The sequence below is a fragment of the Varanus komodoensis genome, unplaced genomic scaffold, assembly GCF_004798865.1.
Source record: "Varanus komodoensis strain SLA01 unplaced genomic scaffold, ASM479886v1 scaffold7_3, whole genome shotgun sequence".
NCBI lineage: Eukaryota > Metazoa > Chordata > Lepidosauria > Squamata > Varanidae > Varanus > Varanus komodoensis.
In genome coordinates, this window is record NW_025336480.1 from 26,960,481 (window position 1) to 26,987,020 (window position 26,540).

The 26,540-nt window shown below is 47.0% G+C and overlaps 1 protein-coding gene across 3 annotated transcripts in view; it reads right to left on the reverse strand.

The window, feature by feature from the left end:
• PLCB1 (phospholipase C beta 1) overlaps positions 1–26,540 on the reverse strand; it is a 592,180-nt gene that overhangs the window by 69,494 nt on the left and 496,146 nt on the right. For all 3 annotated transcript variants that reach the window (XM_044454160.1, XM_044454162.1, XM_044454161.1), the window contains one exon: positions 25,993–26,079. In XM_044454160.1, coding sequence (XP_044310095.1) covers positions 25,993–26,079 — 87 coding nt within the window. The remainder of the gene's footprint in view (positions 1–25,992; positions 26,080–26,540) is intronic.

Genomic DNA, 26,540 nt, shown 5'->3' on the forward strand with positions numbered 1-26,540 from the left:
CGGCCAAAGGGCGGTTTGCCGCCGTTTGGGGGGGCTGTTCGGGGGGGGGCTAGGCTGGCCAGGGGACTTGCTCTTTTGTTGTGGCAGTCCCTTCTGTTGAACGGCCAATTTTAAATGTTTTATAATTTTAAAGTGTTTTAACTTGTTTTTATGGAGTCGTCCCTGGCCATGTTGCCGCCTGAGTTTCCTGGGGAGCGCACTGGCGCCGCCATTGGTGTGGTGATGGGCAATGGACGTAATAGCGGTGGGGGCTTAACGTGTCTGCATAGAAGAAGGAGGGACAGATGGCTGACACCTGTCCCTACTTCTGGTTTTGCTCCCAGCCAGAAGGTGCCAGGGAGTCTTGTCAGTCGCCCCTCGGGCCTGACGGTGCTGTTGTTTAATGCCAGGTCGGCCAATAACAAATCTGCCCTCATCCATGACTTGATTGTGGATGAGGGGGCCGACCTGGCCTGTATAACGGAGACCTGGGCGGGAGAGGGGGGGGATGTTGCCCTCTCTCAATTGTGCCCGCCCGGGTATATGGTCCAGCACTGTTCACGGCCGGAGGGGAGGGGAGGGGGGGTCGCTTTGGTTTACCGGGCCTCCATCACTCTCACGGGACTTCCTGTCCCTTCGAGACCAGGGCTGGAGTGTCTCTACTTGGTGTTGGGCGACCGAGACAGATTGGGGATTCTGTTGGTGTACCGTGCACCCTTCTGCCCAACAGTCTCCCTGCCTGAGCTGACGGAAACGGTCTCGGACCTGGTGTTGAGGACCCCCAGGATGCTGGTCCTGGGGGACTTCAATATCCATGCCGAGGCTAGTTTGACCGGGGCGGCTCAGGACTTCATGGCTTCCATGACGGCCATGGGGCTGTCTCAACATGTCACCGGCCCGACCCATGAACGTGGACACACTCTGGACCTGGTTTTCTCGACGGGGCAGGAAGAGGGTGGTCTGAGGGTGAGGAATTTATGCTTGACTCCCCTGTCATGGTCAGATCACTTCCTAGTGAGGTTTGTGCTCGAGAGCGACATCTCCCTCTGCAAGGGTGCAGACCCGATTGTGTGGGTCCGCCCCCGGAGCCGGATGGATCCAGAAGGATTCCTGAAGGCTCTGGGGGAGTTTCCGGCTGACAAGACGGGTGCTCCTGTCGAGGCTCTGGTTGAACTGTGGAATGGGGAGATGACCAGGGCTGTAGACACGATCGCTCCTAAGCGTCCTCTCCCATCGGGCAGAGCCCGCTCTTCCCCTTGGTACACTCCAGAATTGAGGGCAATGAAGCAGGTTGGGAGACGGCTAGAGCGTAGGTGGAGGAAATCACGTGATGAATCTGACCGAACACACTTAAGAGCCCACTATCGGGCCTATGCTGTGGCGGTGAGGGCGGCGAAAAAGAGACACTTCTCCGCTTCCATTGCCTCCTCACAATGCCGTCCGGCGGAGCTCTTTCGAGTGGTGCAAGGCCTGGTTCACCCAGGGCCAAAGGAAGAGCTGATTCCACCCTCAAAGGCCCGCTGTGACGACTTTGCCGAGCATTTTAGGGAGAAAATCGCTCAGATTCGTCACGAGCTGGATTCCACTATTGATTCAGAGGTTTTAAGGGAGACACCAACGCTACCGTCTGGTCCAGAATTATTGGATGAATTTCAGTTATTGCGGCCCGATGATGTGGACAAGGTGCTTGGACGAGTACGTCCTACCACTTGCCTTCTGGACCCTTGCCCGTCTTGGTTAATAAAGGATTCCAAGCACGGGATTGGAACCTGGATCTTGGAAGTGGTTAACGCTTCTCTGAGGGAGGGTCGGGTGCCTGCTCCTTTAAAGGAGGCGGTAGTCCGACCGGTCCTGAAGAAGGCGTCACTGGATCCAGGGATGGCCGCTAACTATAGACCAGTGGCCAACATCCCGTTTCTGGGCAAGGTGTTAGAGCGAGTGGTGGCGGGACAACTCCAAGCACTCTTGGATGAAACTGATTATCTGGACCCATTTCAGTCCGGCTTCAGACCCGGGTACGGTACTGAATCTGCCTTGGTCGCCCTGTACGATGACCTGTGCAGGGAGAAGGACAGGGGGAGTGCGTCCCTGTTGGTTCTCCTGGACCTCTCAGCGGCTTTCGATACCATCGACCATGGTATCCTTCTGGATAGGCTGGCGGGATTGGGGGTCGGAGGCACCGCTTTGCGGTGGTTCCGCTCCTATCTCAACGACCGATTCCAGAAGGTGGTGTTGGGGGACTATGGCTCTGCGCCATGGCAGCTTTGCCATGGGGTACCGCAGGGTTCCATTTTGTCCCCTTTACTGTTCAATATCTACATGAAACCGCTGGGAGAGGTCATCAGGAGGTGTGGGCTGCGGACCCATCAGTATGCTGATGATACCCAGCTCTACCTCTCGTTTTCCACCAATCCAGGTGAGGCAGTGGCTGTACTGAACCGGTGCCTGGCCGAGGTAATGGGCTGGATGAGGGCCAATAAACTGAAGCTCAATCCAGACAAGACGGAGGTCCTGTTGGTTGGCGGTTCGGGCTTCGGAGAAGGTGACCTGAACCTTGTCCTGAATGGGGTTGCACTCCCTCCTAGGGACAAGGTCCGCAGCTTGGGAGTGCTCCTCGACCCGGAGCTTTCACTTGAAGCTCAGGTGACAACAGCGGCGAGGAGCGCTTTCCTCCAGCTTCGGCTGATTCATCAGCTGCGCCCCTACCTGGAGTACGACTGCCTTGCAACAGTGACTCATGCGCTGGTGACTTCCCGTCTTGACTTCTGTAACGCGCTCTACGTGGGGCTACCCTTGAAGACGGTCCGGATACTTCAATTGGTTCAGAATAGAGCTGCCAGGCTGCTGACGGGGACTGGACGTTATGTTCACATGACACCAGTTCTCCGTCAGCTTCACTGGCTCCCCATTGAAGTCCGGGCCCAATTCAAGGTGTTGGTAATGACCTATAAAGCCCTAAACGGCTTGGGTCCTGGTTACCTGAAGGAGCGCTTACATCCATATTTGCCCAGTCGCCCCCTGAGATCGGCGGGAGAGGCCCTTCTCCGGGAGCCCTCCGTGAGAGAAATTAGGAGGGTGGCTACTCGGAGAAGGGCTTTCTCAGCGGTGGCGCCTAAGTTATGGAATGCGCTCCCCAGAGAGGTCCGCCTGGCGCCGTCGTTATTTGTTTTTCGGCGCCAGGCTAAGACCTTTTTATTTAAGCAACATTTTAAATGCTAAATACAATTGAATTTTATCTGGCCAGGGCGGCTTATTTTATAATGTGAGTTTTAATTAAGATTATTTTATATGGATTTTAACTTGTTTTATCTATGTTGTAAGCCGCCCCGAGGCTTCGGCGAATGGGGCGGCATAAAAATGTTTTAATAAATAAATAAATAAATAAATAAATAAATAACACATTTACTCAAACAATGTTAGTAACAGCAATTCAGGACGGACCAAAAAGAGAGCACATGTCACAGAATGCCTAACTTGGAAAGGAAGGCTGTGCTGTACAAAATGCATCTGTGCAGCCATGGCATGCTGATAGAGCGCTCCCTTGCATCCAGGGGCAGAAAGAGCTACAACCTCAGACCTCAGAGAGGGAAATCAGCAGGTGATGTCACTGCAGCCTTAAGGCTCTAAGCCCAGCATGTTATAAGAATCTGCTCAACAGGACTGTGAGCAGATTCAGCCTATGGAATTCACTGCCATAAGATGTAGCCATGGCCATTGCTTTGAATGACTTAAGTTGGGATCAGACCAATGCATAGAATTTCTTTGCTTGGAGACAGCATCCCTTTGAAGGGCCTGTTTGCAGAGCCCCTGCTGTGCATGATGGCCCCAGGTTCAGTTCCCTGCCTGAATCCCTGGGGGGCTGCTGCCAGTTGATAAGAGCAACCCTGAGCTAAACTGACAAATCATCGTTCTTCAGTATAAACCAACTCCCTAAGCAATACAAAGGGTGGCTGCTTCAATGCTCTGCTTCTAGGCCTCCCAGAAGCATCTCAGTGTTGGAAGCAGGATGCTTCCAATACCTTCAGACAAGGGACTCCACATGTCTATACCAGCTTGGGAATGCTTTAATGCCAAGTGTAGGATAAACATTCAAGATACGATGAGAAAAAGATCTTGATTGTCTCATTGAGTTCATGGGTATGAGAGGTACAGTATAAATTATGCCGTTTGGAATTAATATTTGTTAGAATCAATAAGATGTATTCTACTGTACAACACAAATGTTGGGAGTGTAATATGTTAAAGCTGCCTTGAGTACCATTTTTCGTAGAAAGATGGGTACAATTCAACTATAAATAAAGGAGGCCTTTCATGTAAACCTTTTACCTACACTGTGGGATTCCCAGCTTCTAATTAATGGAGAGAAGTTATAAGTATTGGATCATAAATGTAATAAAAGAATGACTGTAAACAATACATATCACTTTTGAGTGATAAGGAAATGTCATAACAAACAAACAAACAAACAAACTGGCTAGAATCCAAGGCCAAGTCCATTATTGATTTTACTTAATCTAATAGAAAAGACAGTCCACCTTGAATAGTTAATAACTTTCAATGATTTGTCTGTTGATTTCTGCAAATATAGAAGAGAAATGGCTACCCCACATCTACCTTTCAGAAAAACTACTGGCAAAATGTAAAAGATTGGGTCACGGAGCTGCTTCCACATCCATCCAGCCAAGGATCCTCTGAGAGGGATGAAAGATCAAGTGAACTGCAGGCCATTTGGTGACACACGAGGCAAACACTCCACTTATAACACTTTATGTGGCTCCGGATAGTTTTAGCAGAATAGCAGGATGCAAATAAAAGGGCCCAGAGAGGCATACAGAATCATCCAAGTGTGTTAAGGTCCTTATGCAAGTCCACTCTACAATATCCCCAGCATGTAGGTCGGTGGGTGGAATTTTATATCGGGGGGGGGGTAGACGAGGAGTTTTACACTGTTTTAAAGTTTTATTGTATTTTAATTTGTTTTTATGGAGTTGTCCCTGGCCATGTCGACGGTTGAGTTACCTGGGGAGCGCATGGGCGCCACCATTGGGGTGGTCACGGGCAATGGACGTTACAGCGGTGGGGGTTTAAACTTGTCCGCGTAGAAGAAGGAGGGACAGATGACTGACAACTGTCCCTCTTTCTGGTTTTACCCCCAGCCAGAGGGTTCCAGGTAGTCTTGTCAACCACCCCCTGGGCCTGATGGTGCTGCTGCTTAATGCTAGGTTGGTCCACAATAAATCTTCCCTCATCCATGACTTGATTGTGGGTGAGGGGGCCGACCTGGCTTGCATAACAGAGACCTGGATAGGAGAGGGGGGGATGTCACCCTCTCTCAAATGTGCCCGCCTGGGTATCTGGTTCACCACCGTCCACACCTGCAGAGGAGGGGAGGGGGGGTCGCTTTGGTTTACCAAGCCTCCATCTCCCTCACAGGACTTCCAGTCCCTTCAAGTCCGGGGCTAGAGTGCCTCTACTTGGTGTTGGTCAACCGAGACAGATTGGGGATTCTGTTGGTGTACCATGCACCCTTCTGCCCAACAGTCTCCCTGCCTGTGATGGAGATCGTCTCGGACCTGGTGTTGAGGACCCCCAGGATGCTGGTCCTGGGGGACTTCAATCTCCATGCCAAGACTGGTCTGACCGGGGCGGCTCAGGACTTCATGGCCTCCATGACGGCCATGGGGCTGTCTCAACATGTCATAGGCCCGAACCATGAATGTGGACACACTCTGGACCTGGTTTTCTCGACGGGGCAGGAAGAGGGTGGTCTGAGGGTGAGGAATTTATGTCTGACACCCCTGTTATGGTCAGATCACTTCCTTGTAAGGTTTGTGCTTGAGAGCGACCTCTCCCTCTGTAAGGGTGTGGACCCGATTGTGTGGGTCTGCCCCCGGAGCCGGATGGATCCGGATGGATTCCTGAAGGCCCTGGGGGAGTTTCCAACTAACTAGACTGGTGCTCCTGTCGAGACTCTGGTTGAACTATGGAATGGGAAAATGACTAGGGCTGTTGACACGATCGCTCCTAAGCATCCTCTCCCGCCAGGCAGAGTCCACTCTTCCCCTTGGTATACATCTGAATTGTGGGCAATGAAGCAGGCTGGGAGACATCTAGAACATAGGTGGAGGAGATCACAGGATGAATCTGACTGAACACACTTAAGAGCCCATTATCGGGCCTATGCTGTGGCGGTGAGGAGGCGAAGAAGAAATTCTTTTCCGTTTCCATTGCCACCTCAAAATGCCGTCCGGCGGAGCTTTTTCAGGTGGTACAAGGGCTGGTCTGTCCTGGCCCTAAGAAAGATCTGGTTCCACCCTCGAAGGCCCGCTGTGACGACTTTGCCAAGCATTTCAGGGAGAAAATCGCTCAGATTCGTCATGAGCTAGACTCTACTAGTGATTCAGTGGCTTCTGGGGAGATACCAATGTCGCCATCTGGTCCAAAATTAATGGATGAATTTCAGTTATTGCGGCCTGATGATGTGGACAAGGTGCTTGGACGAGTACGTCCCACCACTTGCCTATTGGATCCTTGCCCATCTTGGTTAATTAACAATGCCAAGCACGGGATTGGGACCTGGATCTTGGAAGTGGTTAACGCTTCTCTGAGGGAGGGTCGGGTACCTGCCCCTTTAAAGGAGGTGGTAGTCAGACCGGTCCTGAAGAAAGTGTCACTGGATCCAGAGATGGCCACTAATTATAGACCAGTGGCCAACATCCCGTTTCTGGGCAAGGTGTTGGAGCGGGTGATGGCGGGACAATTCCAAGCACTTGGATGAAACTGATTATCTGGACCCATTTCAGTCCGGCTTCAGACCCGGGTACGGTACTGAATCTGCCTTGGTCGCCCTGTATGATGACCTGTGCAGGGAGAAAGACAGGGGGAGTGCGTCCCTGTTGGTTCTCCTGGACCTCTCAGCGGTTTTTGATTCCATCAATCATAGTATCCTTTTGGATAGGCTAGTGGGATTGGGGGTCAGAGGCACTGCTTTGCAGTGGTTCCGCTCCTATCTCAGTGGCCGATTCCACAAGGTGGTGCTGGGGGACTATGGCTCTGCGCCATGGCAGCTATGCCATGGAGTACCGCAGGGATCCATTTTGTCCTCTTTGCTGTTTAACGTCTACATGAAACCACTGGGAGAGATCATCAGGAGGTGTGGGCTGCGGAATCATCAGTACGCTGATGATACCCAGTTCTACCTCTCGTTCTCTACCAATCCAGGTGAGGCAGTGGCTGTGCTGAACCGGTGCCTGGCCGAGGTAAGGGGCTGGATGAGAGCCAATAAACTGAAGCTCAATCCAGACAAGACGGAAGTCCTGTTGGTTGGTGGATCAGGCTTCGGGGAAGGTGAATTGAACTTAGTCCTGAATGGGATTGCACTTCCTCTTAGGGACAAGGTTCGCAGCTTGGGAGTACTCCTCTACCCAGAGCTTTCACTGGAAGCTCAGGTGACAGCAGTGGCGAGGAGTGCTTTCTTTCAGCTTCGGCTGATCCATCAGCTGCGCCCCTAACTGGAGAACGACTGCGTGGCGACAGTGACACATGCGCTGGTGACTTCTCGACTTGACTTCTGTAACACGCTGTACGTGGTGCTGTCCTTGAAGACGGTCCAGATACTTCAATTGGTTCAAAATAGAGCTGCCAGGCTGCTGACAGGGACTGGACATTATGTTCACATGACTACAGTTCTCCGTCAGCTTCACTGGCTTCCCATTGAAGTCCGGGCCCAATTCAAGGTGCTAGTTATGACCTATAAAGCCCTTAACAGCTTGGATCCTGGTTATCTGAAGGAGCGCTTACATCCATATATGCCCGCCCGCCCCCTGAGATCTGCGGGAGAGGCCCTTCTTTGGGAACCCTCCGTGAAGGAAATTAGGAGGGTGAGTACTCGGAGGAGGACTTTCTCTGCGGTGGCGCCCAATCTATGGAATGCGCTCCCCAGAGAGGTCCGCCTGGCACTGTCGTTATTTGTTTTTCGGCGCCAGGCAAAGACCTTTTTATTCAAACGTTATTTTAATTGTTAATATTATTTATTTATTTTATTCTTTGGCCAGGGCGACTTAAATTATACTGTTAAATTATACTGTTTTATACTATGTTATTTATTTATGATTGTGAGCTGCCCTGAGGCTTCGGCAAATGGGGCAGCATAGAAGTTCTTGAAATAAATAAATAAATAAATAAATAAATAAATGTACTATTCCATATTCTTATTGGATGGCAGGGAGAGGTCAGGATCTAAAGAAATATTTAGGACCATCGAAAGGCTTGAGCATGCGCAATGGGATTTTTTTAAGAACCAGCACATGGTGGGCATGTTGTGAGCGAAGCCGGCTGGTGCCAGAGGTCAGACTAGATGGCCCGGGAGACCCCTTCTGACTCGCTCTGTTTCTATGTTTTTCTTTTTGTTGGGAGGGCAGGGACAGCAGAGCTTCAGGACACATTGCGTAGTTAACCATCAAATTGCCATGCAGCACTGGGGGCTGCTGCTCAGGAAATACAAGTCCCAAATAGTCTCACAGGCATGGCCCAGATGCAATGGCACACAACGCTATGTCCTGGGGTGAGTATCAGTGGTTGAGCTTTGATACAAATCCCATTCTTCTATGTCTCTAAATCCTAATACTACCCTCCAAATTGCACTGATTCCTTAACAGCTACATGTGCCTGTACTTTAGACACCATTAAACATGCATTACAATTAATTTTCAAAGAATTATGTATAATCAACAGTAGATTCTTTCCAAGCTTTAAACTGATAATCCTGTTAGCTACTTGAACAATCATCTCATTTTAAAAGGATGAGATTATGCAAATGAACAGAAAGGGCAAAGCATTAGGCACAGAGAAGCATTATGCTAACAGCCCTGAGGTCGAGAAAGTGATCAATATATTTTTAAGATTCCCCCTCACTTCAGGATCATTTTCTGTTCACTGTGCTTGACAATTATGAAATTTAATGAAGGTTGATGTCAAAAGTGATCCTTTTCACCTGAAGCTAAAGTGGTCTTAAATTATTTGGGGCAAGTAGGGTTCATTCATTTGTTCTGAAGCATATGTGCATGTCAACTGAACTATCCAAGACCTTTTCATACTCAATACTAGCATGCATTATTGACAAAGATGGCAATTTATGTACACATACCTTGTATAATACCCTGTATAAAACATGTTGAACTACAAGGTGAGCAACTCTCAAACCACAGAGGTGTCTCTATCTGTTGCTTTCACTGTGCATTCCATTTATACAGTTAATGCATTTGGTTTTTAATCTGGTTGCCTTTTTCTGTGTTGTTCCTGTTTTGTTTGTTACTGCAGCTGATTGAAAATGTGTGCAAAGCTGCAGCAGCTTCTGTTCTTACACCATGGATATCAGAACACGACATTTTCTGCAACAATACAAAGGCTGCATTTGGCGGTGTGATTTGTACTGACCAACAACACAATGATGGGAAACCTTGGACCCATGATGCAGATTTGGCCAGCCAGCCCACCTGGTCCATGGAGCCTCAGGTGTCAGGGATTTCTCCAAAGTCCCATAATGGGAGTGGGGGGGGGTCAGGGGAGTGATAGAACCACACTCCTGCCACTTCCTTCCTCCCTCATCTGCCCTGCAGGGCAAAGACCAAGGAAAGAAGGGACAAGCTGGATGAACCTACTTTGCTCCTCCGAGAAAGAAAACCAGCTGAGTCCGGTCTGCTCTTCCCCTCTGTTCTCCATGGAAGAAGAGCCCGAGTGAAGTTGGCTCCCTGACTACAGTGGAGGGGCACTTCTCCAGTCAGCACCTCTACCTAGGAGCCAGCTGGGATGGTCCCACAGAGAATAAAGCAGGCACCCCCATCCTCCTGCAGCTTTGGGTGGGGCTGCCATGTGGTCTTGTCCATGATGCTGCAGGTGTGGCCGTGCGCACCGACATCATCTGCATCCCCTGCCCCAGATAGGTTTCTTGACCAAATGGTTTACACAATTTACAAGAAATCAGGAATATTTTTCCAATGGGTGAAGGATTTGAACTTTCTTTGTGGCCTGGTCACAGCTATGCACTCCGGAAAGTTCTTTACCAGTAGTATGCCATCTTTTGGAATGCTACCCAGTGGGACAGAAAGCAAGTTAGTCTGTAAAGGTCAAATGAAACCAAGAAATCACTAGTCAAAGACCAATGGCCAATGGAATGGACCTAGAAATGCTGTAGTGCAATTCCATACCCATGCAATAGGTGGACTTTAGGTGCCAGGAGAGGCTCATATCAGGCAGGAGACAACATGTCCAACTGCCCTTGCAAGGCCAAGAGTGCTCCCCAAAGCCTCTCTCATGAATCTCATTAGATATATGGCTGAAACTGATACCTAGTCATGCAGCTTTTGTAATTTGTGGATTTCATCTCGCTATTTGTTCCATTTTAACTCTAATAGTGCTTGGAAATATTATATTTATAAGAAACAATACATCTGTTCAGTCTCGGGAGGATAAGCTATTGGAACCAATATAACCAGTGAGGCAGCTATCTATGAGAAGAACTGTGGCACAGGGGCAACTCTGGCCTCTTGACCTGCGAGGTACTGCTTGACCTGCTCCACAGGGCAGGTGCTTCCAGGGGCAAGTGCTTCAAAGTGGCTGAGACCAAAATAGCAAGAACCAGCACTGATATTTATGAGAACGTATAGTACTATCTCTATAAGAAAATCCCAGAGATCACTACTGGTGAAAATTTCCACCTGGATGACATGGAAAACAAGCCCAGAATGGAAAAAAGTGGGTATGCGACTTGAAGAGGTTATCATAACTCTATGGAAGCCATTTGCCACTTTTCATTTTCCTGCAACTACCTGGCACCTACATCTGTAACATTTATGTCAAGTTATATGTTTTGGGGTGCTGTGCCCTTGTGCCCTCCAAGTTGTATCAGTGAATATTTCAATCAATACAACAAGTCATAAAAGTTTTTGTCACCTGCATCTCCTGCATCTGCACAAGCAAGTTTGCAACACAGAATATAAGATGACCAATATATGTAACCCTAAAAATATTATCGAATATGAAAGTAGGTGAAATATACTGCCTTTTGCTCTCCAAGAGGTGGCCTTGTAGGGGCAGCTACCTGTATCATCCACAACTGTTCAAAGCAGGCTCTGTAGGCTGGTATCAGAATGATCATGGACCATGTCCTTTGTCACATATGCTGCATGTGACCATTTGCTACCAAAGTTCAAGGAAGAGGATAACTGGCTTTGTTTCAAATATACAATAACAACACAGAATGATACGGAATGTAGGTGGAGACAGGCTTCAAGTCAAGTGAAGAGGATGATGGTGGCATCCTTGCATCCTCCTAGCTGGGTGTCTCAGATGCCAAATTATCAGTAATGCATTTTCATTTCCTATCATATAGTCCTCAACCTGTCACACAACTAGGAAGTAGGTATGTTCTTCCCTCTAGCTTGCTCAGTGTTTTGCCATAGTTCAGATAGTCTGAATTTCTTTCTTCTATGATAGCATCTCCAAACTCTCCCTACCACATAGTTAGTGATGTTAAGTCATCCAGATTACTTTGATGAGTGGATTCCTATGAAGGGTAATTTTCCATAAAAACAAGAGTTTAAAGTACTATAGAAACATAGAAACAGTGTTGTGCCAGATGGCTCAACAGAGACGTCAACTCGTGAGAAAGAGTCAAACGTTCAAAATGAGAATCAGACATTAGAGCAGGATGACCTATACTTGGGGCCCAGTAGCCAAACAGCCCCTCCGCAGCCTGACTCTGGGACTGCTGAGCAAATAGCCCCCCCACACCCTGACTCTTTGCCTCCTGAACAAATAGTCTCCTCACGGCCTGATCATGAGGCTCCTGAACAGGAGGCTTCTCCTCATCCTGACTCTGAGGTACGTGAGCAAGTTGCCCCCCCCCCCGCCTCCTGACTCTGAAACTGCTGGACAGAGTCCAGGAGATACAGAAGACGTGACATCTTTAGCCAACACCTATCTTAGAAGACGTTTAAGACGATTAGAACAAATGAGAAGACAGGACAGAGGTTTGTCCTGCCCACGAGCGGAAAGACGTGATAGGAAAAGCTAATCCCACATGGGCTTCCCAGAGACTTCACAAAGGGGGGGAGCAACTGACCTATTTAGAATTTCTCATGTGAGCTTATCTGTTACATTGTAAATCTTGTAGAAAATAGCAATCATAGACTTTAGTTTTATAGCCGGTTGCTGTGTGAGTTAATTGGAGACGTGAGATATGACCGCACGACACAGAGCGAGTCAGAAGGGGCCTCCCAGGCCATCTAATCTGACCTCCAGCACCAGCCAGCTCCGCTCACGACATGCCCACCATGTGGACGTCCAGCCTATCCTTGAACACCCGCACCGATGGGGCCTCAACGACCTCCTGGGGAAGCCCATTCCACACCCTCGGGGCCCTGACTGTCAGGAAGTGCTTCCTGGCATCCAAATGGAACCTTGGCTCCCTGAGCTTTGCTCCGTTGGAGCGCGTCCTGCCTTCCTCTGCAGGGGAGAACAGGTCTCTACCCATCTCCATGTGACATCCCCTCACATACCTGTATGTCGCCAACAGATCCCCTCTGAGTCTCCTCTTCTCCAGGCTGAAGAGACCCAGTTCTCTCTGTCTCACCTCATACCCCATCCCCTGCAAACCGGCCACCAACCTTGTGGCCCTACACTGCACTGACTCTAGCCTGACTATATCCTTTCTGTAATGAGGGGCCCAAAACTGAACACAGTACTCCAGTTGCGGGTGCACCAGAGTCATACAGAGTGGTAGTAATACCTCTCTTGATCTAGAAGCCACACTTCTGGCTATGCAACCAAGGGTGGTGTTCGCCCTCTTGACCACCACATCACACTGCTGACTCATGTTAAGCCTGCAGTCAACCAGTACCTTGAGGTCCCTTTCACAAGTGCTACTCTCCAGCCACTTGTCACCTAACCTGTACTTATGACACCTATTCCTATGCCCCAAGTGCAAGACCTTGCACTTATCCACATTGAACGCCATCCTGTTGTCTCCTGCCCACTTCCATAGTCTGTCCAGATCCTTTTGGATCTGGAGTACCTGCTCCTCAGTTGTGGCCACTGCTCCAGTTTTAGTGTTGTCTGCGAATTTGATCAGCAGACTGTTCATCCCTTCTTCCATGTCGCTAATGAAAAGATTAAACAGGATCGGCCCAGGACAGAGCCATGGGGGACACCGCTTGTCACTGGCCACCATTCCGATGATTCCCCACTAATGGTTACCTTCTGCTTTCAGTCAGTCAACCATGCCCTAATCCACCGGAGAGTGCTTTGGTGTATCCCAAAACTCCTCGGTTTCTCCACCAGGATATCATGGGGCACTTTGTCAAAAGCCTGGCTGAAATCCAGGTATACCACATCCACTGCATCCCCTCCATCTAGCCATCTTGAAACCTTGTCATAGAATTCCACAAGGTTTGTCTGGCAGGACCTGTTTTTGCGGAAGCCGTGTTGTGTGGCTGTCAGCCTCCCTTCCCTATCTAGCATCACTAGATCTCCCTCTATTATGAGCCTTTCCATTGCTTTTCCTACAATGGATGTAAGGCTAACAGGTCTGTAATTCCCCATGTCCCTTCAACTACCCTTTTTGAAAATTGGGACCACTGATGCCACCCTCCAGTCCTCTGGAACTTCACCTGTTCTCCACGAGGCCTCAAAAATGGAGGCCAGAGGGCATGAGACAACCCCTGCTAACTCTCCAAGTACTCTCGGGTGTAACCCATCAGGTCCTGGCGCCTTTGTAATATCGAATGCCCTGAGGAGTCCCTCGATTTCAAGGGGTAGTGACTCTAATCTGTGCCCCTAAGTCTCCAGCCTCATCTAATCTCCTATGCGGATATTCCCCGTCCTGCTTTGGGGAAAACACAGAGGCAAAATAGTCATTTAGCATCTGTTCCTGTTTCCTCATATCAGTCACTGGATCTCCTTCCTCCTTATTTAGTGGTCTCACCACTTGTCTCCCCTTCCTCTTCCTATTTACATGCTGAAAGAAGCCCTTTTTGTTGCTCTTGATATTCTTGGCAAGTCTCAGCTCGTAATCAGCCTTAGCCTTGTGAAGAATCCTTCTGCAGTGGGCCTCCTCCTCCTCCTGATATACCCTTTTGTCTATTTGCCCCAGTACCCATTTCCTACAGAGGTTCCTCTTTCGTCTAATCCCTCTAACCACCTCCTTTCGCATCCATGGTGGTGCTCTCCTCTGGCTCCCCACCTTACTAACTAGAGGTATCGCCAAGGCTTGTGCCTCCAAAACCTCCCTTTTGAGTGCCATCCACCCCTCCTCAACTCGCTTACCTCCCAGCAACCTATCCCAGGAGACTTTCCCCAGTCTGGCCTTCAGTTGGCCAAAGTTGGCCCTCTTGAAGTCCCAGCTTCTAGTGCTCGACCTGCTGCACGTCCCGAGTCCCCTGATCTCAAAGCAAAGGATGGAGTGATCACTCGCATCCAGAGTTCCCCTAATCTATACTTCATCTATCAGCTCCTCCCTATTGGTCAAGACCAAGTCAAGGATGTTTCCCCCGTCGTCGCCTCTCGGACCCTCTGTGTGAAAAACCCTCCCTCTATAGTTTCTAGGAAGCGACGTGACCTGGCTGTCACTGCTGAGCGAGTCTCCCAACTAATGTCCGGGAGATTGAAATCTCCCATAATTACTGTGTCTCTCCCCTGAGATATCCTTAGAATCTGGTCTGTCAGGACATCATCCAGGGTCTCAAGTTGACCTGGAGGACGATAACATACCCCCACTGTCAGGTCTCTTTCCCTGTCAAAACCCCTAAGTTTCACCCAGACTGCCTCTACCGAATCCCCATCTGTGCTGCATTCTATCTCAGTGCATCCTATCCCTTCCCTGACGTATAAAGCCACGCCCCCACCCCTCTTTCCCTTCCTGTCCTTTCTAAAAAGATGATACCCTTCTGTGTTCACATTCCAGACTTGCCTTTCATCCCACCAAGTTTCTGTGATTCCCACCAGGTCATACCCTCCTATTCCCAGGAGAGCTTCAAGCTCTTCCTGCTTATTACCCATGCTCCTAGCATTGGTGTACATGCACCTCAACTCCTTCCCACCGCTTCCTTTCCTTGGAGTTCCCAGCCTCCTCCTTCCTCCCTGATACCTGGCCCCTCTCCGTACCTGTCAGTCCCTGCAGTACCTCTAAAACCCTGCTCCCAGAGCCCTGATCCTCTCCCCACACTTGACCCAGTGCAGACATGTTTCTGGGGGGCCTGAACCCTCCCCCCCCCCGGCTCAGGTTAAAGTCTTCCGGACAAAGCTCGCTAGAGCATCTCCAAAGGACCTTTTCCCCATCCTCATGAGGTGTAACCCACCCCTTGCCAGAAGTCCATTGGCAAGAAAACGAGTGCCGTGGTCGAGGAACCCGAAGCGTTCATTCTGACACCACACCCTAAGCCAGTCGTTCACTTCAGAGGCCCTCCTGTCCCTTCTTGGCCCAAATCTCCAGACAGGTAAGAATGACGAGAAGGCCACTTGGGCCTTCAGTTCCCTGAGTTTCTTCCCCAAGGCCTCAAAGTCCCTGGTGGTCGCAACCACACCCTGCCTGGCCACATCGTTTGTGCCCACATGGATCACCAGGAGCAGCTGGTGAACCCCGGAGTGAACAAGACGCTCCACTCTGTCCTTCACATGCCGGATGCGTGCGCCGGGCAGGCAGCAAACCTCCCTTGTCTCCATGTTGGGGCGGCACACCACCGCCTCAGTGCCCCTCAGCAACAATCACCCGCCACCGTGTCTTCCCGGTGGTGGTGGGCGGTCATGCCCTGGCCCTCGCCTCTGCTGCAGCAGCCCCCTTGTCGCTTGTCATCCCAGGCTGGGGGTCCTGCTGGTCCCCTGAGGCCTCATCAGCCCCAGCCTCCCCAAGTGGAGAGATCCTGTTTCCCGGCTCCAGACTGGTGCCAGGAGAAGGAGGAGGCTGTGCTGGCTTCTTCCTCCTGTGGGTGACATGCCTCCATGTCTCCGTGGCTGCTCCTCCCGTGGCCTCTGTCCAGAAGGGGGCTGCTCCCCGAGGGCCTGGAGAGCTCTCTTGGCCCTCAGGCACCTCACCTCCTCTTCTAGCAGGGTCACCAGCTTGCACCGAGGGCAAGTGTAACCCTGCCTCTCCCGGGGGAGAAGGGCGAACATGTCGCAGCTGTTGCAACGGACAGCAACAGCCATGACTCCTGCCAAGGCCATATCCTGGTCTGCCATTGGGATCCCTTCCGAGACCTTACTTTGGTTACCTGCCTTGTCTGTCCTGCAGCTCCTCTCACTCGCCCAGTTCTCCCAGACAAAAACCCACTCGCACACACAAGGATAAAATAAACTTAAATTTAAACTGCAGGAAAAACAAAGCACAGCACAGCACCAAACAACAACAACAACAACAAAAAAAAAAGAAAGAAAGAAAGAAGGGAAAACAAAGCAAAAAACAACAAACCTCTGCGTCCCAGGGAAGGGAGTCTCCGGGCAGCCCAGGCCGCAGCCAAGGGATGCAGACAAGGGATGACGCCAAGAGGCCAGAGCCAAAAGGGCTTGCAGTGGCTGAGCATGGCGTTATCAGCCCCTCAGGCCGGTGACCCCGCCCATCTGCTCCCTCCTGGCCCCTCTGGCCCCGCCCCCTTCCTCTCCGCTGCTCCTGCCCTCTGCTCCCCTGCCCGGCTCCTACCTTGCCTTCGCCAGTCCCCTGGCCACTCAGCCCTCTCCCCCAGCCTGTGCCTCTGCTGCTCTGCCAAGAGGCCAGAGCCAAAAGGGCTGGCAGTGGCTGAGCTTGGCCTTATCAGCCCCTCAGGCCAGTGGCCCCACCTGTCCGCTCCCTCCTGGCCCCTCCGGCCTCTCTGGCCCCACCCCTTCCTCTCCGCTGCTCCTGCCCTCTGCTCCCCTGCCCGGCTCCTACCTTGCCTTCGCCTGTCCCCTGGCCACTCAGCACCCTCTCCCAGCCAGTGCCTCTGCTGCTCTGCTGCTCTGCCAAGAGGCCAGAGCCAAAAAGATCTATCTAGACAACATCTTGCTGAAGCTTTTATGAAACAGGAGTCTTTGGCATAAATGTGGAGTCAGTAATTAACAGTACATGGGGTCTCTCTATGAAATGCGAACCCTATCCAAATTAATGCATTAGATCAAATGGAATGCATTTTGGATGGTGGCAGACAGTACTAAATATCTGGATGATTTTCATGCGGTTAGATATTTGAACTCATGATTCAAGGTAGCCAGTTCAGCAAATTTCAGACAGTTTGATGTGGGTCCTTTCCATAATCAATGAACTAAGACATGATTTCCAAGAGTTCTTGAAGTTGTGTCAGATGAAATCACAAATGTGTGCTTACTAGAATCAGATTTTGCCAGATTTATGAAAAATCTCATTGTTTGAGACAGCAAAGATGATTGGAAAGGACACCTTCAGACAAGGGATGGGGAAACATTTGTTCAGTTCACGTTTTAATATTAACCAACCTAATGCTCACTTCCCAGTCTAATATGCCAACTGATGCACAATTATCCTTCAGTTTTCACTCTTGCACATGTTTTGAAATGAAGTACTCCAATAAGAAATATGAATGTTAGGGAACACTGTGTACAAAAATGTGCACATTCGGGAAGATAGCACAAAAATGCATATACAAGGATATATGCTTGCAAAAATGCATGTATTAAGCAAAACAGAACACAGTAAGGTGTACAATTTTTCATGCACACATTTTCCTATTCAACTTTTGGAAAAGCATTCACAAAACAAGACAGGACAAATCTGTGTGTGATAAAATGAAAACACAGAAAGCAAAACTGATTTGTCAATCCCTGCATTTGAAAAGGCAGTTTTCTTCCAGTTTTCCATGAAAGTTACAAAATTAATTATATGGTACATATCATGATACATTGAAAAAGTAGCACTTTAAAACTGATCATCCAGATTATTTTTGAAAGATATCAAGTCACTGTGAAATAGACTTTTCAATGTAGTTGCTCGGAGCATGATTTTTTAGCAAGTGATGCAGAGGTCCAAGGAAACCTTTGTTAATTGCATAAATAAATATTAAAAATAAAACATAAAAATAAAAAGGCAAGAGAAGTATGTTTCTTAATGGGAACAGAATTATCTTGAGGTTGTGGCTATCAGCAATACCTTTGAACAAGTCACATATTCTGAATACATCTATTTTATCCATGATATTTCTGGAATACAAACTAAAAGCTCCAAAAAGCACATTTAAGGTACATCTGCCCATGGTACAAAAAGGGGGTCTTTGCCCTGCATGCAGTATAGCTTACCTTCACAGTTTTGTCACTAAGCAAGAAGTCTATGCAGATAAAGCTTTGGGAATCTTACATTTCACTACAGGTTACAATAAATTCCAAAATGGCACATTGTACAAATAAACAACAAAAAAGCACTGACTCAGTCAAGAACATGAAATATAGTTTTGAAACTGAGCCTGCTAGGAAAATGTCAAGCAAAACAGATAAGAAGAACAATTCTGCTCAGAAAATGATAGAGATTGCAAGAGCAGATTCATTTTCAAACATTCTAAAGTTTTTTCCCCAGTCAAAATTTTATTAGACTATGATGCCTTCACAAGAAAACAAGATGCATATGTCCTGTTACTAGAACTGCAGAAAACACTAGGGACCTCAAACAACTCTTTGACAGGCATTTCTTCACTTTGAACATGCAGTGTTGTTGATTTTATGTCTACGATTAAGGAGATAAGTGGCAAAGATGTTTGAATACATGTTTTTTAATTGTGTGGCAGTTAGGCATGGGAAGGAAATGTGCGCAGCTTCATTTTAATGCAAACATACCTAAATTGCACCCTCCAAACCAAGAGACAAACTGAAACACAGCTATACTTACACTTTCCCAGATTTTGCAATACAGCTCCAATAAAAATGCATACAAATACATATTTTAGAGAAAATACAATAAAAATGCATTTCTTGCAAAAGAGTGCATACTAGGGGAAAGTCCAAGCAAAGCACTGATATTAAGAGAAATGTGCACAAAAATGTTTATAAAATTTAAACAACCTTGCAAATTGATGTAGAAACAGGACAAAACAAATTTAAGCTTGGAAAAAGGGAGAAACTGAGCAAGCTGAAATTGACAGATATTTTCACTGCTAGTGGCAGTATTTCTGATATGCAGCAGAATCAGACTGACTTCATCTTTGATAACTAACTACAATGAAAACTCCATCAAAGAAGGGGAAAGGCAGAGAAGGTCTATGTCTAATCCTATAGAATTCATGAGCACTGAATGTGACAAAGCCATTCCTACCTGGATTTGTAGATTTTGCAGACACAGTGCTTCAAGAGGAATCTCTGAGTTTGGGCAAGATTAGAACCTAAACTTGTTTGGCTCTTTGCTTGCTTAAAGAATTTGCTTATGCAGGATCTCTTTAACTCCCCTTAAAGATGCATCTGTTTTTGTCTTTTTTTCAGACCAATGAAGAGCAAGTTCATTGAGGTCCCATCCGTGAGGGTGTTCAAAGACAGGCTGGACATGCACATGGTGGGCATGTCATGAGTGGAGCCAGCTGGAGCCAAGGGTCAGACTAGATGGCCCGGGAGACCCCTTCTGACTCATTCTGTTTCTATGTTTCTGAGTTGGAAATATTCCTTTGGAAATTGGAGACAACAGCAAATGTGGTACAGAAAAGGATCACCCTACCAAATATACAACAAATATATAAGGAACACTGATCCTTTTGATAAATGGAAAGTCATCTGTCAGTGATGAGGTTTTGCCAACATAGTGCTCACAAAGCATCTTATGGCTTTGCCGATTTGTGTTATGAGAAGGGTGTAAATCTGCTGACTGAAACCTTTTACTACATGAGCCATGCATTTCTGGGTAATACATATGAACCTGATTATCATACTACTGCTCACAAAAGAATTACCCATCTTCTCATTCAACTGTTTGTATTTTGTGGCTGCACACAACAATGCACAGAAAGATGCACCAAGCATAAAATGGATATTTGAGGTACTATATTTTGCAAATGTATCAGTTGCAAATAGCATGAAATGTAATTTGTGTATTTACATCCTCCTTCATTTACATATTGTTTGTAATCTTCATAGGTACTGTCTCAACACCATTTTGTTTTTTGTCAATATACAATTCCAACTACATCTTCTCCAGTCTGGAATGATAGCAAACATCATTCGCAGCTTGGGAGTGCTCCTCGACCCTGAGCTGTCGTTAGAAGCTCAGGTGATGGTGGTGGCGAGGAGCGCCTTCCTTCAGCTCCGGCTGATTCATCAGCTGCGTCCCTATCAGGAGAACAACTGCCTGGAGACAGTGACCCATGCATTGGTAACTTCCCGACTAGATTTCTGTAACGCGCTCTACGTGGGGCTACCCTTGAAGACGGTCTGGATACTTCAATTGGTGCAAAATAGAGCTGCCAGGTTGCTGACGGGGACTGGGCGTTGTTCTCATATAACCCCAGTTCTCCGTCAGCTTCACTGGCTCCCTATTGAAGTCCGGGCCCAATTCAAGGTGTTGGTTATGACCTATAAAGCCCTTAACGGCTTGGGACCTGGTTATCTAAAGGAACGTCTGCGTCCATATATGTCCGCCTGCCCCCTACGATCGGCTGCGGATCCCTTCTTCGGGAACCCTCCGTGAAGGATATTAGGAGGGTGAGTACCCGGAGGAGGACCTTTTCTGCGGTGGAGCCCCACCTATGGAATGCGCTCCCCAGAGAGGTCTGCCTTTTATTTAAAAGGTATTTTAACTGTTAATTTATTATTATTGTATTTATAGATTTTAATATATAGCCGAGATGGTACCAGTTTTTAAATTATTGATTGTATTTTTATGTCTGTTGTGAGCCACCCCGAGGCTTTGTTGCGATGGGGGTGGCATAGAAATGTTTTAAATAAATAAATAAACATGACTGAATATGTTCCTGTGAGTCCTGACTAGGTATGAGGTTTAGGGGAAGCTGTGTGGCACAGCACTCACTGTCTCTTCTGGATCACATGAATATGCCGGACAGCGGACTGCAGGAAGCATTCTCCTAGAAGGAACTGCTGTCTCAGCAAAAAACTACAAGAAGGTAAAGTGAGCCTGGTCTCTCTGTGTTTCCAATACTCCTGAACACTAACTGCAGTTCCTAAAGGAGCAGGATATGTTTCTGCTCATTTAGGGCTGAACGGCAGAAGAAACTGCAAGGACTCATCCTAAGAATCAGATGATGGGAAGGATATGCCATCAGGCAGGGGCAGGATAGAGGCGAGGCTGAGGGCTTCCCATAAAGTGAGGTAAGCTGTAAGCTGCCTGAAAACAAATCCTGAGAATCAGGCAATATAACCTGAGACCCAGTATGTTGTGGGAGTAAGAGTGCTGGACTGAAATTCTGGAGATGTGCGTTCTAGTCCCCACCACTCAGCCACGGAACCAACCAGGTGACTGTGGGCCAGTCACAGACTCTCAGCCCAACCTACCTCACAGGGCTCTTGTTGTGAAGATAAAGTGGAGCTATACATCAACCACCACCACGTGCAACTTCAAAAGGATTGCTGGCAGAGCTATTAGGTTGTTAGCACCAGCTTTGCTATAGTCGAAAGTACAAAATTTGATGTAAGTTTTATGGATGAAAGGATCATGGTTCATGAGGTACGGCCATGTCTTTGATGGCATCCAAGCAGAAATTGCCATCAGCCAAGACTTTCTTACAGAAGGATATTATTAGAACAGATTCAGGAGGGCAAAATCCATCCTCTCTTCCTTATGATGGTTTTAACAGCCATTAAGCCACCAGCTTCTATGAAGACCTGTGGAAACGCAGCATCTGTCGTCTTGGTGCAGACATCGTTATCTGCTTCAGTCTAGGATCTACTCTGGCAGGTGGGCGCTTCCCTCACAGGGAAGGATGACACTTTGCCAGAAACTGAATAGGAATTAAGCTCCATCCAGGTGCTCACCCGACTGAGTGAATGCTCAAGGTCTGTAAGAAGCAGGGGTGTGCACTGAGGTTCTGCTCCAGTATCTAGACATGAGCATGCTTATCAGTCTCAGCATATTCAGGAACCCTGATCATGCTTAGAGATACGCTGTTCCTTTGCTGTAGAGCGGGAAGTCTACACGCATAAGAACTTGCATAAAAACAACTTTATTTAAACATGTTTCCACACTACATTGTACAAGGTAAATAATTTTGAGAATATTTTGTTAAGAAATGGTATAACATAGAACAAATGAACAAACCACGTGCTTGTTCAATTTGCTTTATATGAACCCTAGTGATGGAGCCCCACCTCATCTTTAAACAACCTACTCTTGAATTCGACCAAGGCTGTTCTTTACATCATTACCCTAGACCACTGAGATCACAGCTCAACCCCACTATTTCTTCATTTCTATAGCAGAAAAGTATAATGAATGGTTCCTATCCTATTTATGGTAGCTGAACTGAATTACACCAAAATTAGAACAACGTATGAATATTTAGACTCAACAACGATAGCAAGTTCTATCAGAGTGACAGGGAAGCAAGCGAGGAAGAGAAAACTCAACTAAAGAAAGAAATTAAGGCTTTACTTTCACAAACAGTAGATGAGGTGAGAAACATATTCTTGAGCAACACACCACAAACTACATTTATTTATTAAAGCCACTCATCTTCTTTTATCCAAATTAAACATGCCCAACTTGTTATATATGATATTATCCAGACCTCTGGACAATTTCAGCTCCCAGATGTCTTTCCCGAAAGTTATGGCAATGACATACCAGTCCAACAAATGCTTCACTAATGGCAGAGGGAGAAGTATCTCCTCTGCCATATGCATGTGGCATTTGCATTGCACTATGCTGCTGATCATTAATCAGCTGATTGGTTAGGATCCTCACGATTTCTTCCTAGCAAAGAGCACTGCAGAAAAGGCCTTCCAGGTAGTAAGGCTGTTATTCCTCCCCAGCTGCAGTACTTAGCATTTGTCCTTATTAGATGGAATTCTTTTTACTTCTGTCCCCTTCCCCCTCCTCCCAATTTTCTTTATGACCCTGGCCTGAAAAGTACTTGCAATCTTTCCCAGTATTACCTGAGCATATGAGTTGTGTACTTTTGTATTTCCTCTTTTAGATCATTAATGAATATATTAAATAGCTCTAGATCAACAGTAATATTTTCAAAAGTGCTCACTTTCTCATGGGGAGGAAGAAGAGCATGTCCTCCTACTCATTCAGGCATCTATAATAGGAAACTGTCTCCTGCATTATTGAATTTCTAATATCTGCACAACCAGGGAAGCAATTACAATTAGAGGACACCTCTAGACTTCTGGACAGGTATGCTAAAAATAGGACAGTTGAAATTCGTCCCCCCCCCCCGCAACAGCAGATGTTCTGACATCAAGCAATTACAGGTAAAAGTCATCTGAAGTATAAGCTGGGTGTACCTGCATATGCCTAAACTGTTTTTTGTTAGTACTTTTTCAGTGAAGACCAAATCATACTTGGAACAACGATTACAGCAATATCTCAAGTAAGAATGAGATGTTGGACTCCATCCATTCCATCCACTTGTGCTTTGTGGCCTTTCCACACGTTGCCACCTCCAGAGCCAGAAGCAAGCTGAACCAGGGATGATGTTGGCGGGGGATGGGGGGCAGAGTCTGCTTTTAAAGTGGGCCACAGTTAGCATTTTTAAAAGGCAGGTTGCTGTCTATACAAAGTATGGGTAGTGTTTGAATAATTTGCAGAAAATGGTAGCTGATTCTGCAAACTGGGCAATAACTGTACCAATTTATATACCTTAAAATTTACAAAATTATATACTTTCATTTGCAAAAGAAACTGGGTAGCCATCTGAGTGGGATGGTATAGCTTGGTGTCCTGCAACAGCAGGGGGTTGGACTTCATGGCCAACTCTACAATTTTATAGTTCTATGAATTGCAGCCTGAGCAAATCAATGTTAGCACTGGATAGATGGGCCAAAATGTGGGAAGCCAAACCGGACCAATCTCCCAGACATTGATCTTCCCAAGCAGATTCTAATCTTGATCTGTTGCCACACAACCCCCAATGCAATACATTCAAGTAAAGGCCAAACTGTGTTTCACACTATTTCGTATGTCCTTTCTTGGATGTTTCCATTTTAGTCTCCATCAATGAAGGGAGGAATCAAGAGGAAGGGAAAGGTTAGAGTGGGTAGACTTTTTTAAAAGTTTGTATACAATATATACAAAAAGTGTGGTGTAGTGGTTAAGAGCATGGGACTGGGACTCAGGAGATCAGAGTTCTAGTCGCCGCTCAGCCATGAAGCCAACTGGGTGACTCAACCTACCTCACAAAGTTGTTGCTGGTGTGACGATAAGACTGAAAGCAGGAGGAGGAGGAGAATATCCCCTTTTTAGGGGATATAAAAAGTGGGATATAAATCTAATAAGTAAATAAGAGTCCTGGGTTGGTTTGTGACATGATGATGAGATGCTAAACTGCAAGAACTGGTGTTTCCATAACTTCTTTACTGAAACACACACATAGTAGGTAACTAAAAGAGCCGGATAAAGGATTTGCTTAAAGATGCTGGTTTAGTTGTTACATTAGTTACAATTTCTGTGAACTTTGGATCTCTTAGGTAACACTTAAGGCAAGGTACCTTACAGAAAAATAATGAGAAGCACTCTAGTTAAAAGCATCCAGCTGGGGGATGTGAGAAACCTGCCCTTTTATTTCTGCTTTCCAGTTTTCTGCCCCATCATCTTGGAAGTCCAAGGAAAACTCAGAATGGTCCACTCCACTCTTCCACTTCTGCTGGCTTTCTGTACTCCCCTGCCTCAGATCAGCCTGCACCCCACATCCACTGCCATCCTCACAGGGCTGATGGTGGGGTTCCCTCTAAATGTATACTTGAGCAAGCCACTGGGTTTCCCCAAGGCTGCCAACAACTCCTCCTTCTGGATGGAGCTGTTTTGGTTACATAAGCTCTGGCATTCAGAGAATCCTGACTGGTATTTGTATATAACAGTGCATGCCAGAATGTGCATCCAAATGCAAGAGCTGCCCACTGCTTGCAACAAGAACAGTAAACTACTGCATAGAGTTTGTCTTAGGAGAATTGTCTCCTTTCAGGAAACTACAACATTTGCACTGGAAACAGAATTTGTTCAATTGCTGCAGCATTCCTAATTCGGTCATAGGGAAACAGAAAACATGCTATTACTACAGTCTCCTCCCCTGCTGCCCCCGTAAACTGCATGAAATGACTGCTATATAAGATAAATCTCCATGTTGAAAGTGTCCAAAAGAAGAAGGTCTTTAAGTTCATAGGAGATAAACATGTCCAACAGTTTAACAAGTTTCATGGAGTATCATCAGTAAGGCCATCAAGAAAATACATGGTCTAAAACTTTGTTAAGATATTTGTCTGCTTTTGTTGATTGACCTATCAAAATTTGTACAAGAAAGCCACAAATTAATTTTATATATATGAACTGCTGCCACAATTAGCTATTTGAAATACCGGTAACTAATCATCAGCCCTTTCTATAGGAGAACAGAAAACAAACAAAATGAACATGTCATTATGTCAATGTGTACACAAGTGCCATCTGTTCAGCTGAGATGCGGAATGGACACACCGCACAAAACACACCATAATTGACATCAGCGTTGTGCGAGATAGTTCCACTCTAGTGTGTGAGCTTTTTGTAGGATGCCAGTTCTCTAAGTATTTTGTTAGATTAAAAAAAACATTCTTGAATATTTGCTTGCTTCAAAAATCTTTCCCCTTATTCCCAGATGAAAAAGTTTGCACTCCTAAAAATTGGGCAGTGCATTGCGCCCTCTTCTGGTCAAAGATGTTCTTCACATGGTATGATTTGCACAGATAATCAGCGGCTTTAACAGCAATAACAGCAATATACATGTTTCTTTGTTGTAGTTGTAGTTACACTCATAATCAACAGCCAGATCAAAATTCAACCTAACACCAGACTAATTTTCACAAAGCACGTTAGAGTCTAACTTCCCTTACCTTGGGTTTTTCATCCAGTATTTGCTGACGAATCTCCTTGTGTTTCTCCACAAGTCTTTCCTGCCTTTTACTCTGAGCATCTTCAAGCTGTAACAAAGCAATGAAACACTATTTCATTTATGATCAGCACTAGCATTTTAGTTCTTCACTTCTATACGGAAGTAGTAATTGTATTTGACGTAGTACAGTATAATGTGATTAGGTTTAGCAGAATATTTTGACATGAAAAATAATTTTTGATGATTAAAGCAATTAGTATATGTAATAGAAGAGTTGAAACACTGCAGCACCCAGGGAAAGGGTGCAAAGCCATCTGGGAAACATGGGAGGGCTCAGTGGGGACTCCAGCTGGGCTGGATCTGGCCCTGGGCCTGCACCACCAAAATAATGTAGGTTTCTTGGGCTGGGACGTGTAGTCCTAGAATGGAACATGTAGCACCTGCTGTTGCTGTTCTTCCACTGCTCCTGATGTCTTCCTCACTGCTGCAGGTAAGTCATTGGGCTCTTTGGAGACAGGGCATGGAAGGGAAGATGGCAGAAGCAGACCT